A 14,451-nucleotide genomic window follows, 5' to 3' on the forward strand; every position below is an offset into this window, starting at 1 on the left:
ATAACCCAAGCGATGACGACACTCGTAGCGAGTTTGGCGGTACATTAATATTAATAAGCAGGCACATGTCAAATGTGCTCCTGTCGAATAGTGCCGAAACATAGCCCACTGTAGGCAGTCTAAAAATAAACACGATAGACCCTACGCTCTTCTTTACCAGTATTATGGAAGGGAAGCCCCGGAGCAATCCAGGGGAGTGCTCAAGTGAATTGTGATTGGTTAATTGTTTGTCTTGCCACTCTTTTAAGTGACTCTGTAGCCGTGAACCTGAGGGAGGTGAACATGGCCGTCCTGTGCCTTTGAATGGTTTTGTAGTGGAGTAGTGAAAGTTATTACATGTACTTGAGTGTTCAGTTCCAATACAAGATGAACAAAATTGATGTTTAGCTAACAAACAAATTTAGTACTAGAAATAAAAGCGACAAGTAAAAAGAATGAAAATAAAACCACGAGGCCCTCCCTCACCAACCCAAAGATCCTAAACTTATACACCGTCTCAGTTACTATGCCCTTGACTATCTTCAGCATGCTATAGCTTAATTATTATTGTGCACGCCCACTTTTTAGCCCCACAAGCCGCCCCTGGACTACACAGACTCGGAATAAAACCTTCTATCTAGATTTCAGTGCGTGAGTCGGGCAGTCGTGCAGCGCAGGTAGACCATAGTTCCTCTGCGAGAGAGGCTCCTCCTACTATCCTATCACTATCAGTATCAGGCGTACTACGTTCCGCTGGGTGCCGCCCACAGGACATCCTCCATTAGGGCCAACGTTTAATATCCTTGCGCTGCAGTCGGTGTTGTGATGTGAAGCTCTCTTTCGTTTCTACTTTCTTGTGAGCAGAAGAAAACAAGGAAAAGCACAGCACGCCATTCACCGCAGATCGTTGTTGTTCATCATTTTTTTGGTTTGATTGACCTGAACCAGCTTGTATCTTGATCTACTTGAAGAGACAACTTTGTATCAAGATCTAGATCTAGATCTAGGCCTAAGAGATAAATCTAGATTATATCTAGATCTAGATTTTCTAGATTTCTAGATCTAGAATCTAGATCTAGATTCTAGCTCTAGATCTAGATCCAGATCTAGTGCTGGATCTTTGATCAGAGCCAAGACCAACGAAATAACATGGATGCAGATCTGGGGGCAAACGAAACTGTTGTCGATCTCCCCCCTAAAAGTAGGCCTAAAAGACGACGATCACGAAGAAGCCAGTGGTGCTCAGCAGTGAATTGTAAAAATGAACGATATAAAAGACCGGACCTGTCATTTTTTCGGTTTCCTAAGGATAAGGTGAGATGCCGTAAGTGGGTGGTGAACTGCCGAAGACAGGATTTGCTAGGGAAGTCACCAGAGAGTCTCTTTGCTACTAACGTACTCTGCTCAGAACACTTTGAGGACTCTGAGTTTACCAACAGTGTGAGGAGAAATCAGTTGAATCGTAACAATACAGCTGTACCAACGCTGTTTAATTTCAATCATGTAGATTTAGATCTAGATCTAGTAGGAAACTCTAGATCTAGCTCTCCTCTGCTAACAGAATCTTCAAGCTCTTCAAGAACATCAGAGTCGGAGGCAGAGGAAATTCCTCAAACTCAAACGTCATTTTCTCAGGTAAAAAAAACATGATCTAATCTAGATCTAGTCTTATCTAGATCTAGATTCTAGATCTAGATCTTCTGATTGATTTCTAGATCGGAGTGTCTATGTCAAGCGCCATTTGCCGATCAGCGCGATCTTAAGATGGCGCAGAACCATTTACCATATGACGATCTGCAGAAAGCGCGGCCATCTCGAGATGGGCGCGCCATCTACGGATTATTTCCGAAAATGAATAGAGCTGCGCGATCTTTATTGCGCAAAGCAAGCAAGAATTGCGCCATCTGCCGATCTCTTGGACACACGTACACAAACACAACAACATATTATTATTATACATACACATAGAGGCGAGAGTGGCAAAGAAAGAGAGAGAGAGGCTGTATGGGCAAGTGATACTTGCGTCCTCTTGAACCTTTTTAAAAAATTTTTTGAAATTAGTGATAAATAAATTCTGCGCAGTTTTGTTTGTGAACTTTGCAAAATCGTTTGTTTGTGTGTGATGGCGCGTCGCGCCCATCTCGAGCTGGCCACACTTTCTGCGGATCGTCATATGGTTCTGCGCCATCTTAAGATCACGCTGATCGGCAAATGGCGCTTGACATACCTACGTACACGGTAACCGGGCACCCAGCCTCAGTGTCTATATGTAGGCCTACACGGTAACAGGCAACTGGGCATGTAGTCTCAGTGTCACCAGAGACTATAATCCAGTTCAGAACTCCAAGTTCAGTTTTTGTCATCCGGTGTTGCCTTCATCCCCACCCCCTCCCCCGAGTGTACCTTAAAAAAATGAAGTGACTATTTCTCCGAACATTCGGGGAAATAGTGCAGATCTTTATTTCTCTGAACGGTTTAGATGGCTTCCGGTCTCGTGATTTTTTTGCGAGAGTTCTGCTCAGTTCGGCGCCAACTTTCATTCTGCCATTCTGTGAGGTCTGGGAAGGAGCAAATTTTTGGGTCTAGATTCTAGATCTATTTCAATTTTCAAAAACGTGAAAAAGAAATGTTTCACAACAGAATGAAATCAAAATTAGAACAGCTCATAAACAACCACAAAAATTAACAAATAAGGGTGTGTGTCCACTTGTCCGAAGAAGATTGGCTGTTTTAAACCTAAATGTGCGTAATTTTTAAAAAAAGTACAGGATATTACATCGTCGGTCCACTTATAAAACCGTGAATTCCACAAATTTTCTAAAATGTTTTTTTTTTCATTTTTTGATAGTGCTCGGTGAGATACATGTCCCTGTAAAACAATTTTTCAATTATCTCAAATCAAACGTGTAATCTGACGTAATAAGAAAATCGTGAATAAACACCGTGCCCCAAAAGTCGCCGACGTATTTGCAAAAATTATTCTATTTTGCATATTTTCGTTTAAATGGACCCATTCTGCAGCTTGTGTCTAAGGCAGGAAGACGTATCTCTGCACTTCAAATAGGATATTTCACTATGGCAAACAGACGTAACTGAATCAAAGGGCCATGACCGTATTTCCAATGGCTGCGCGATGTAATTCAAAATCATATAAAGTACAGATACGTCGCTCTGCCTTGGCATGGCTGCATGGTTCTAGCAGCATTTTCCTGACCTATTTTTGTTGCTTTCTAAAAATAGACGAAAGAAGGAAATCACATTCTGCTTGTTTTCTTACAATATTTATTATGTCCTTTGGCTTTATAACTGTGCAAAGTTTGGTGACTTTCTTTATGTCAGTTATTTTTGTCACGGTGATCATGTGGAGAACACCTTGAAATAGGTACGCAGGGTACAAGACAAAAACTATGGCGGTAGCCAGTGGATTAAATTAAAGCCGATGAACAACTAAACAAAGCATCTCGCCTTCTATTCCCAGGTGGTTGTCAATCATGATACACCGGTCTCGCCCTTGAACAGAGGTAGAGGCTGTCCAAGAGGCCGCAAGACTTTGGGCAATGTAGACATCTCCCAGATTTTTTCAGAGGCTGAGGCCAGAGAAGAAGTCCGTAGGACAGCTGGGATTTCCGTCTGTACGGGTAAGAGCAGAGCAGGCAGGGTAAAAACAACTGTTTAAGTTATGTGTCTGAAAGCCTTTCCTTATGTATCAGTTTTATGATGTTCTTTGTCTCTTTCTTTTGCTGTTACACACGTCTTTTTTTTTTGTTCTTTTTTTCTTGCACTCTTTCTTCCGTCCATATCTTTCTACTCATTTCTGTCTCTCTGTCTTGTCTTCTTACCCTCCCCCTTTCATTCCAGCTATTACAGTGGAACTCGGGTTCAACGAGGTTGCTAGGCCTGAACTAAAATCTTGTTGAATCCGAGTGTTCGTTTTTAAAGCAAACATAAGGTTTTATAAATAATTACAGGCACTGAGCAAATAATGTATAAAGGGAAGTAACAAGTGGTGTCTGAAATGCCTGCATATTATAAGCTGTGCCAAAAAAACAACAACTGACCTCTTAGTTCCAATGCATGCCTGTGTCATTTTGATTGTTTGCCAAAAAGTTATGCTGATGTGTAGAGCCTAGCATACGGCAACTTTTTATGCCATAGACCGGCGCACAGTTCATATATGTAGATCTGTGTCAAGCAGCAAAAGCAGGCATTGATGTCAAGACTAGCTTATCATTGTAATAATGGTCAGGTGCCAGTGGGAGGGGGAGACTGTGACACGTTTGTATTTGCGACGTTTTCCACGTTTGGACTGTTGGTGCCGCCCGCCCCCCCCCCCCCCCCCCCTGACAGGCACACACAGTCACACGTGTGCTAGCCGCCCATCCGACCCTGACACATGCTAGGCCTAGCCTAGAGTAGAAACGTGCGCGTGCCAATGACACGTATGTTGGTATGAAAGAAGGCCGCTGATTGGTCGCATGCAATCGGCTAAGTGAATAATGGTTCACGATGCAGGTGCAATGGATGGTTTCCGGGAATAGGCCGAGACAAAGGTTGTTGTGGGAGAAAAATGAACGAAGCCTCGTCTGCGAGGGCTGTTCACCCTGGAAGTGATCTCGTTGAATCCGGGCTTGCTGATTTAAATGCTCGTTGAATCCGGGTTATTTTTATTGATTTTAAAGAAGAAAAAAACAGGGAATCCATCTCCTCTCGTTGAATACGAGTTCCACTGTATGGTCCTCTTTTTTCCTTGCGGTTTGAAAAAGATGTACTTAGATACCGGATTTATAGAATATAAGTCAATACTTTGTATGCTTATCTTTTCTATGAATGTGGAGTCCAGTACTGTATTTTGTTTTTGTAAAATTGCTTACCTTGACCAAAATATAAAAGTATGTGTCATGACGTGGTGGAATCAGGCGCTCGTCACTTTATGGGCATGTGGGGTTATTGGTACCATCTGAAAGCTTATTCATCTGCCTTGCTTTCAATGAAAACTATAACCATCTATCTTGAATAGAAGTCAAGATATCTTCGATTGAATGATGTGAGGTAGCCTGATTTGAGTGGTGTACTTAGCGAGAAAATGGCGGCCAAAGTTTGGTGACTCCAATAGCTAAAGAGTCCTCAAAAACTGAAAAATAATATATTTTGTGGCTTTATTCAACGGTTTTCAGTAAAATTCACATGGAAATATGTTTTTGTATGGATGTACAAGGTGTTGATGAGTCAAAAAAATTTTAATAAAAGTTGCCAAAGCGGCTGAAAAATGCCTGTTTCTTCGATTTTGTTATTATAACAAGCGCCTGATTTCACCACGATGCCTCACATATGATGCTGATGTTGGTAATATAATGCCATTTGATGGGTTCTGTTAATGATTTTTAAAGGTGTGAGGCTTATTATGTAAAGTCATTTGATAGGATGCATTCTGTTCCCCTGTCTCTCATTTTCATTATACATATTATTCTTCTGTATCCTTTCGTTATCCTCAGTTGGCATACAGACTGATCCTGTTTACATTTTGCCAATGGAAGGTGAGTAAAATATCATTTTGAGACAGTTTGTGAGTAGGTGCTCTGGTGTGGTCTTATTTCTTTTCAGTGTTACCACTGCTTGAGTTCAGTAGACATGTGGAAAATTGAGGTGGTGATATGTTGGCAGGTGCTCTGGTGCGGTTTTCCCCTTTCCGGTCAGACATCTATCGTCCTAATCTCTCCTCCTCCTTTATTTGATAATTTATATGTTACCCTCTTGTAACATCTCTAATCTATGGCACTGATATGACCTGTTTGTGTAGCAAGTGCCATATATATGTGTGTGGCCCTTCACAAGGTGCAAAATTTCAAAATGAACTTTTTTGCATATTTTAAAAGACACATCTTTTCTGAGCATTTTGCACTTTATTTGAAAGCAATTGGAGGATTTTGTGAAAAGTTATGGCATTTTAAAGCGAACAGGGGTTCGAGTGTCTAATTTTGAGAAAACAGGTTTTAAAGTTTTGCTTACTTTGGGAACACATTTTCCATGATGACAATGCATAGAAGCAAATAATGCTGATACCACAGCATAGAGGTGCCATTCGTGGACAGTTTGCTTTTTATTTTAGTGTAATACCTCTCTTCTTTGTGAAGTTATGACTGTTTTTATGTTACAACAGTAAATCATTGAATTACATAAAAACGCGCCAAAAAAATATGCTCCTCTCGTGTCATACCAGCAAAAAACAAACGCAGGTCGTCAAAAGCAGTTGATTCGAACTGGCTGTTGCAAGGCAGGCCATCATTGAGCTTGCAGAAGCACTTCAGGCCCTTCAACTTCGCAAAGCTGTCTGCTCCACACCCTTACCTTCTGGCACCATAAAGGCTGTCACTGTCCCGTTCTCTATGAAGGTCACCCCTAAGGCATCATCCTCGTCTGTAGATACAGAAATTAAAAGAGAGCGATTTAAAGGTGTGCAGCTTGCATAATGAAATTTACAGTGTTGTACACCACTGTATTTAAATGACCACTATTAGTTCAAACAAACCAGTGATTAATGATCACCAATTGAGAATAATTTGCTCCGTGATCCCTTTACAGTTGACAGGTTGCAACAAGAAGCCAGAATTTTTGTCCATCATTCTGTCACCTCTTGCTTTCGTTTTGCACCGCTGTATTTTTATATGGACCTACTCAGTTTAAGAAATTCACTTTCATGTGACGACAAGTTTGTGACAGATCATCACTGCGATAGTGCAGCATCTCTCTTTTCTTGGTTCTTTTCAAGTCAAATAATTAAAGAGTATGTATTCAGAATAGATATATTTCTTAATTGTAAAGGAATTTTAAAATTTAAAGCAAGAGTCAGCATCACACTGAACTATAATGCTATAATATTTTATTTAATTGAGAGGCATCACCTTCAACAATACAAGTTAGTGTGGTGCAGCATCTCTCATGGTTCTTTTCAAGTCGAATAATTAAAGCTAAAAAGTATGTAAGATCGGTTATTTTCTGCTTTGTAAATGAATCAAGAAATTTAAAGCAGGTGTTAGCATCAATATAAATTGTAGTAGTAGTAGCCCTAGTCTATTATTCAATTCCATTGATTGAGAGAGGCATTACCTTCTCAGCAATACTGGACTGGTCAGCATCACTTTGTTGTTGTAGAGCACAGAAGTCAGAGACTCTGGATCTGCTTCACTGGGAGCATGGGAGGGGGGCTGCGAAGGTCCTGGGCCAGCAATTGCACCTAAGAGATCAATGAAAATAGTATGTACAATGAAATAAAACTGAAGAGATCAACAAGAATTTATCTGTGTAGTGTGCACTGGATCATCTCCACACGTCTAGAAAAATACTGTTTACAGAGATACACAACTGGCCCTGGATTTATTTAGTCTTAGATCTAGGCACAGTCAACAATGTGTCTGGTGACTTGGTGTATAAAGTTTAAAACAATACACTATAATGTCATCTAGATCTAGATCTCAACACACACTGCAGTGAGACTTGCTTCATCATACAGATAGGTAAGCGACAGGGATCTAAACAACAGCTGCAGGCTCGAGTAACTTCCATCAAGAGTTTTAAGTTAAGTGTCATAGGAGTCCAGATGTAGAAGAGTAATAAGTCTAGATCTAGTCAAGTGTCTAGTTAGTCTAGTCTAGTCTAGTACAATCTTGACCTAAGTCTATAATAACGTTGACAGACTTGGTCTCGTTCTAAGAGTTAAGCTACCGTATAGTGATAGATCTAGTCGATCAAGATCTAGATCTAGCTCCTCCAATTCTAATACACTGCTAGAGGTAGGATAGAATCTAGAAGAATACGCAGTTCTTTAATCTAGCTGATACAGTGGAATCCTGTTATAAAGAGAGGGAGGGGACCGGTGCGAAATGTCCGTTATAGCAGGATTCTCGTTATTAGGGATCCAGTAATAAATTCAAGGGAAATAGTAAAGTAGGCCTACTCTAAGAGTTTGGTGTTCTGTTTGGTTTCCTTTTTGTATTTCCCCTGATGATGATTTAGTTCAACATGATCTCTAGGTCTTACTTGATTGAAAATCGAATCAGGTTTCTTTCTCTAGCACTAGCAATGTTGACAAATCGGCTTTGGCGATCAGAAAGAAGGGGCTCTGGCTCTAGGTTAACTTGCCCGCTGTGTTGTTCCCCACCCCACCACACCCTGTGGTGCGTTGCGTCTGCTTGCGCACGTCACACATTCACTCCATCTATCACAGCATTGTGACCTCTCCATCCCGCACTAGAGAAGTGAGAGGCACGGTATGCCTAGATAATCTAGACTGGGCTGGCCTATCACGTGATGCGTTCTGCTTGTCTGCGCATGCCACACCCTCCCCACTCATTCGCTCCTGCCTTCATTGTTGGTTAGCGTGGGCTCTCCCATTCTTTGTTTCGCTGGATCACCAACAACTTTCTCAACTGGCGAGGTTTTATATGTTTAATTGGTCTGTGTGCTGTGCACAGCAGCAGCATTATTCCGCTATAACCGACTCACGCGACTGTCTGATTGTGCAATAGCAGTATTTTATTTACAAAGATAAAGAAGGAGAAAAAACGGGGTTTTAGAATAGAGTCTTTATAGCAGACTTCTCGTTGTTTCAGGACTCGTTATAAGTGGACTCCACTGTAATTATAAGTTATAAGGACTAGTATAGAAGCTGGGACTGCGGGTATGGTAAACCTTGCTTACCTTCTGATGATGTTATGCCAATTGGTTGAACAGGAACCAGGACTTCTTCTTCATGAAGTTCCAGATCATGGTTATGAGCAGGGGGGTGTGGGTGTGTCATGGCCACGGTCGTCGTCGTAATTGGTTCATCATGTGTCTCCTCCTCCAAACTAGAATCTACTGTCTTCACAATCAATAGGTCTTGCATTGAAATAATCAATAATCAGTTCATCCAATTCATTTTCGTCTGTGATTTGTCTCATTCCAATCCGACTGAGATCGTTCCACATCGATGAAATACGCCACTCAGCTGATCGATCTGCCATCTTGAATCAATTAAATTATGTAAACAAAAGCGCTCGACCACTTGGAAACAGAAAACAATCAGTTTACTTACAGTAAACTCGGAAAAAAACACTTCGTAGAGCAGAACAAAGAACTTAAAGTCAATAACGAACAGTTCATATTTGGTTTGAACGGCAGGAAATGGTACATTAGATGTTAAACTGCATTCATGACAAATACCATTTCAGAAGTGAAACTACAACACAGAACTATTTGTTTGTTCACACAGTGACATTCATGCGCACTGGGTTTTCCCGAAACGGCAATAAAATTCTCTTTCTTTTGGTATATAATATGTGAGGGTTCCCGTGGAAAGAAGTGTCTATCCGATTGAGTAAATATTCCCCCTGTTTGTCTAAGAATTCAGCGTAATACGGCGACGATATGTCCTCCAAAATAATTATTTTAAAATATTTTCAATCACTTTTGAGCAAAATTTCTTAAAACATATGATGTAGAAAATGTCTATCTTTCTGAATTTCATATAATTTCGTTTTCGATAAAAATGAAGTTCAGGGCCCATTTTTAGCGATATCTCAGAATAGCTTCTCGCACCTTCCGACGGGTTTTCTCAGAGCCGCTCACATATGACTTTTACTAATACAAACAAAAGTTTATTACTGTGTGTGGTAAAGATTTATCTTTTCTTTTTTTTTTTCTTTTTTTTGTTTGAAATGTCTTCCCTTGCAAGTTTACTTGGTTTGTGTCTGTGTAGCTGTTTTATATTAGTCAAGACAAATGCTACCTTCAGTGGACAGTGGAACTGCAAGATGGCCGATGTTGTTGTTGGTTTCAAATCCTTTTAGCTGCAAGTATTTCACTCTTGGCAGTGCTGTGCCGCCCTCAAGTAACCACATGTCCTTGTCATCTGGTCAACGCCAGAATAGAGCAGGCTTTGTAAGTCTGTAGGTGTATGTAGGAGCCTGCGTGGAAGAACTGCCTGGTTTGGGCATTGTGTAAGAGATGTTAACAGTCTCCTCGTGGTAGTCAGTGTCTACAATGTGGTTCCCTCATGGGGTTAATTCTGTTTATGTGCTTGTTGGTGTGTAAGTGTCCTGTGCATGCTCTTAAGATCAATGTCTCATCGGCTTTACATAATAGATTCGAAGGGTGTTTGGGGTTGGGTTTGTCCAAGTACCCGAAGAGAGATCTGCGAGATGATAAATATAATGTTTTAAAATAATGATTATGTAAGGCTCGATGGAGGCATGCTAGCGTAACAGATATAAACACAAACCAAGACAACTTCCAAGTTTCCTGAAGGCTGTTTTTATTCCCAAATCTCATGTTTTTTAAATGCTTAGCTTTGCATGTACCTGTTTACCTTGCATTTCCAAATGAGGGTCCAATATGCCATGTTGGCATTGGTGCTACATTACAGGTTTATTTTGCTTTTTCTTCCTCTAGACGCAGACTTTATGACGGTTGGCACAGATAGAGGATTGTCTGCCCGCCTCACTCTGGACTCTGCACGGAGACCTCCAGGGACCAGCCAGGGTCTTGTGCGTCATCACTGCAAGATCTGCGGCGCTGCCTTCGTGGGCGAGTTACAGCTCAAGCTTCATCGGTGGATTCATCGGATGGCCCAGCCCAGCTCTCAGAGGAGAAGGGCAGCTTCAGTGTCTCAGAGGAAACTGGCCACTCCCGGTTCTGCGAAGAAGAATGAAGGAGTCAGTTTGTTGAGAGTGTTGAAGTGTGAGAATAACGGGGTGGAGGGTTTTGATGCAGACGCAGATCTTGGAGCGATGGAGATCACTGTGTTGTCTGATAGGAGAGTGATAACGCCGTGGCAAACTGGGCAGGAGAACGTGCCGGTAGAAGAACTTCCACACACTGTGAAGCAGACAGGTACTCTAGGGATTATGTCAGGGATTATTGTTGGGAAGAAAAGACCGGTTGGTAAGTTACAGCGAAGTTTGCTGAAGGACAGGCTGCCAAGGGAGAGTAGTCAGAAGAGTAGTGACAGCCAAGGCAAGACGCCAAAGAAGTGCCCAGTGTGCGGGGAGATGTTTGTGAAGCCCGCGGCCCTGAGAATTCACCTGTCTGAGCACCTGTACTACGACATACATCGAGGCCAGGTGTTGATTCGTGGGGCCATCATGCCCAACACCAATGGGACCGGCCTGGGCGTCATGGAACAGACTTCGGCAGGTGAAGACCTTGCGGGTGAGCAAGAGGGACCCCCGCCGGACGGGCTGGCCAAATCAAACGGGCCTGTGCCATATAGCCACAGCGATGTGAAAGGTAGTGAGTTCAGCTACGTTTGTACTCTGTGTAATGTAGGATTCATGCGTAAGAAACAGTTAAGTGCGCATAGGCACTCGGAGCACAGCAGCGTCAAGTGCGCGTACAAGGACAGGGCGCTGGTGCTCAAGTCGCCCTCGTCCATCATTCGTAAGTCCAACAGTTGTGAGATCTGTGGGGAAGTGTTTAAGTCACTATCCTCCTTGAAGATCCATGTGCTCTGCCACAATGACTCTTCTACTTCTGAGGCACTCGGAGTTCACAAGAAGCTGCACAAGCCGAAAGATCCTGAAGCCCAGCCTGCTGAAAAGTTGGCAATGGAAAAGTTTGTCTGCGATGTCTGCGGCAAGACAGTTAAGTCGATGAAGCAGTTACGGTACCACCTGTCGCGTCATGCAGGTGGGAATACATTCACATGCCGAGTTTGCAAAGAGAAATTCTCCTCCAAGAAACTGTTGAAGGCCCACCAGACTGAGCAGGGCCATGTGGCCGACAAGCCGTTTATCTGTGAAGTGTGCGGCTCTGCTTACTCTCGCATCTCCGAACTCAACAGACATCACTTCGTGGTTCATGTCAAGAACAAAGATAAAAAGAAAACTGTAAAGAAGACAAGAGAGGAAGGAAGTTTCCCTTGCGAGCTTTGCGGGAAAGTTTTTCGCTTCAAAAACAGGCTGCAGTACCATGTTGGTTTGCATACAGGGGAGAAATCGTATGAGTGCGAAATTTGCCACAAAACTTTTTGCTACTCAAGTTCTCTGTCTTATCATAAACGGAAGCACAGGGAGACAAAGGTGAGAGAGAAGGAAAAGGTAAGAATGACTTGTGAGTATTGCCATAAGGTTTTCAGCAGCAAGCAAGTATTGGACAGTCACATCAAATACCACACAGGTGAAAATCTCCACACCTGTGAAATTTGCAACAAGTCTTTTGCCTACAAGGCATCATTCGTCTTGCACAAACGAATCCACGAAGGCGAGCGGCCTTACGAATGCGACGTCTGTCACCGGCGATTTGTTCGCCAGTGCCACTTAAACTGTCACTACCGCATCCACACGGGCGAGAAACCATATCCTTGCCAGATCTGTGGCCAGAGATTTCGGCAGCTGGGTGACCGCAACTCGCACCAGAAGCGTCACGCCACGCAGGCCGCCAAGGCATCCAACAACGTGTCGAGCAGCACAGCAGCAGTCCAGACACAGGTGGAGGCCCAGGTCCCAGCCACAATTCAGATTCAAGTCCTCACGCAGCAGGACAATGAAACGGCCGCTTCGGTCATTAGTATTCTTTGAGGCTGCTTATTCTCTTCTACATTGCGCTAAGGCTTCATACTGTGAGAAAGATTCCTTTTCATTTTATAGTTTACTTTGGGACACTTCCAATGAGTCGTTCTACTCCCAGTACAGCGACTTAAAACTTGAACATGATGACTTTGCTGTGAATTATCTTGTTATCACCATTTTTATCAGCTTGACAATGGTGGAAAATATGTACTTGTTATTGGACAAATGACATAGGTGGCGACCTTGCCTGTTGCGTCGTGTTAAGTTCTCAGCAGATGACAGAAATAAAAAATTCTTGTAAAATTGCTTCTGATCATATCCAGCATGAAAAATACTTTGGGAAAGCTGGTGTTTTTGTTCTTGACAATAATTGTACAGTAGAACTCGGATTCAATGAGGTCGCCGGGCCTGACCTAAAATCTCGTTGAATCTGAGTGTTCGTTATAGCAAACATGAGGTTTTGTGTAGATAATTACAAGCACTGAGCAAGTAACGTATAAATAATAGAGAGAAATAACAAGAGGTGCCTGAAATGCCTGCCTATTATGAGCTGCGTTAAAAAAAGACAGACCGATTCGTTCAAATGCACGCCTATGTCATCTCGCCAAAAAGTTGTGTGTCTGTGTAGAGCCTAGCTTATGGCAACTTTAGATTCCCTAGACCAGCGCACAATTCGTTACGAAGGTCTGCGCCAAGACTAGCTTATCATTGTAATAATGGTCAGTTGCCCGGGGGATAAAAAGACTGTGACTCGTTTATATCTGCGACGTTCCACGCCCGGACCGCTTGTGCCCTCGACACGCACTCACAGTCACACGTGTGCTGTCTACCCATCCCTGACACACACGTACCAACAATACATGCATTGGTATGACTATGAAAGAAGGCCGCCAATTGTTCACATGCAATCGGCTAAGTGAATAATGGTTCACGATGCAGGTGAAATGGATGGTTTCCGGGAATAGATAAAGTTCGTTGTGGGAGAAAAATGAGCAAAGCCGCGTCTACGGGGGCTGTTCACCCTGGAAGCGACCTAGTTGAATTCGAGCTTGCTGATTTAAGAGCTCGTTGAATCCGGGTTATTTTTATTGATTTTAAAGAAGAAGAGAAAAAAACGGGGAATCCGTCTTCTCTAGTTGAATCCGAGTTCTTGTTAAATCCGAGCTCGTTGAACCCGAGTTCCTCTGTACTTCAATATTCTGAAGAAAGATCGTGCACAAATAAAATTCAAACCACGCTTTGTTAATTTTACTGTGAGCTGTCGTTGCATTATTTAAAGTTTTTGTCCGTACTGTCATAAAAAAGGGATGATAATAGCTTAAATAACTTCTAACATTGTGATTAGATCTGCGTTAGTGAAAAGAAAATACAAGTGACACATAAAATATTACACACACATGATAAGATGTTCGGTCTTTGGGAGTTTGTTCTGGTTTTTTTCATATTTTTCTGAGAGCTAGAGATGCAAAAAGGCCTGGCCAGGTTACTGTACTGTCGACATGTACGCCTTATAAGTTACGGAGTGGCTAGTCGCCCGATCTCGAGTGGCTAGTTTTTGCTACTCGAACAAATTTGGTTGAGTAGCCTGACGCTTCTGGCCCGTAGAGATTTCTATGCATGTTCCAGCGAACGAATTCGGTCGATTAGCCTGCGGCTTCTGTGCATGTTCCGTTTTCTGGCCCGTTGGAATTTCTGCTCATGCTCCTTTAGAAATCGCGCAAGATTCAGTCACTCCTAGGTCCTTGTCCTCAGACTCAGAGTCAAGAGTCATGTCGGTCAACTTTGCATGAAGATGGGACTGGCCATAATGCGTGCAATAATGAATGACTGTATTGCACAGGGTCAGCTTGTGACCCAACGCAGAGAGAAAACAACAGGAGTCAGTCATTCTAATTATAACAAACACCCCCCCCCCCTTCTCTCCCTCCCT

General features: G+C 42.6%; 1 protein-coding gene across 1 annotated transcript; it reads left to right on the forward strand.

Moving 5' to 3' along the window:
• The first annotated feature begins 1,066 nt into the window (after window positions 1–1,066).
• LOC106013579 (zinc finger protein 585A) lies at window positions 1,067–12,806 on the forward strand. The gene is made up of 4 exons (XM_013089703.2): window positions 1,067–1,614; window positions 3,458–3,617; window positions 5,472–5,513; window positions 10,405–12,806. The coding sequence occupies exons 1-4, from the start codon at window positions 1,129–1,131 to the stop codon at window positions 12,528–12,530; spliced, it is 2,814 nt and encodes a 937-aa protein (XP_012945157.1). The 5' UTR covers window positions 1,067–1,128; the 3' UTR covers window positions 12,531–12,806.
• The last annotated feature ends 1,645 nt before the right edge of the window (window positions 12,807–14,451 follow it).

The sequence above is a fragment of the Aplysia californica genome, unplaced genomic scaffold (assembly GCF_000002075.1).
Source record: "Aplysia californica isolate F4 #8 unplaced genomic scaffold, AplCal3.0 scaffold01021, whole genome shotgun sequence".
Lineage (NCBI taxonomy): Eukaryota > Metazoa > Mollusca > Gastropoda > Aplysiida > Aplysiidae > Aplysia > Aplysia californica.

Bases quoted from the DNA above. Each gene is read 5' to 3' on its own strand.
- LOC106013579 (XM_013089703.2), top strand. From the start codon at position 1,129: ATGGATGCAGATCTGGGGGCAAACGAAACTGTTGTCGATCTCCCCCCT. The intron at 1,615-3,457 runs GTAAAAAAAACA...TTCTATTCCCAG, and splicing joins CTCAAACGTCATTTTCTCAG to GTGGTTGTCAATCATGATAC. The intron at 3,618-5,471 runs GTAAGAGCAGAG...CGTTATCCTCAG, and splicing joins TGGGATTTCCGTCTGTACGG to TTGGCATACAGACTGATCCT.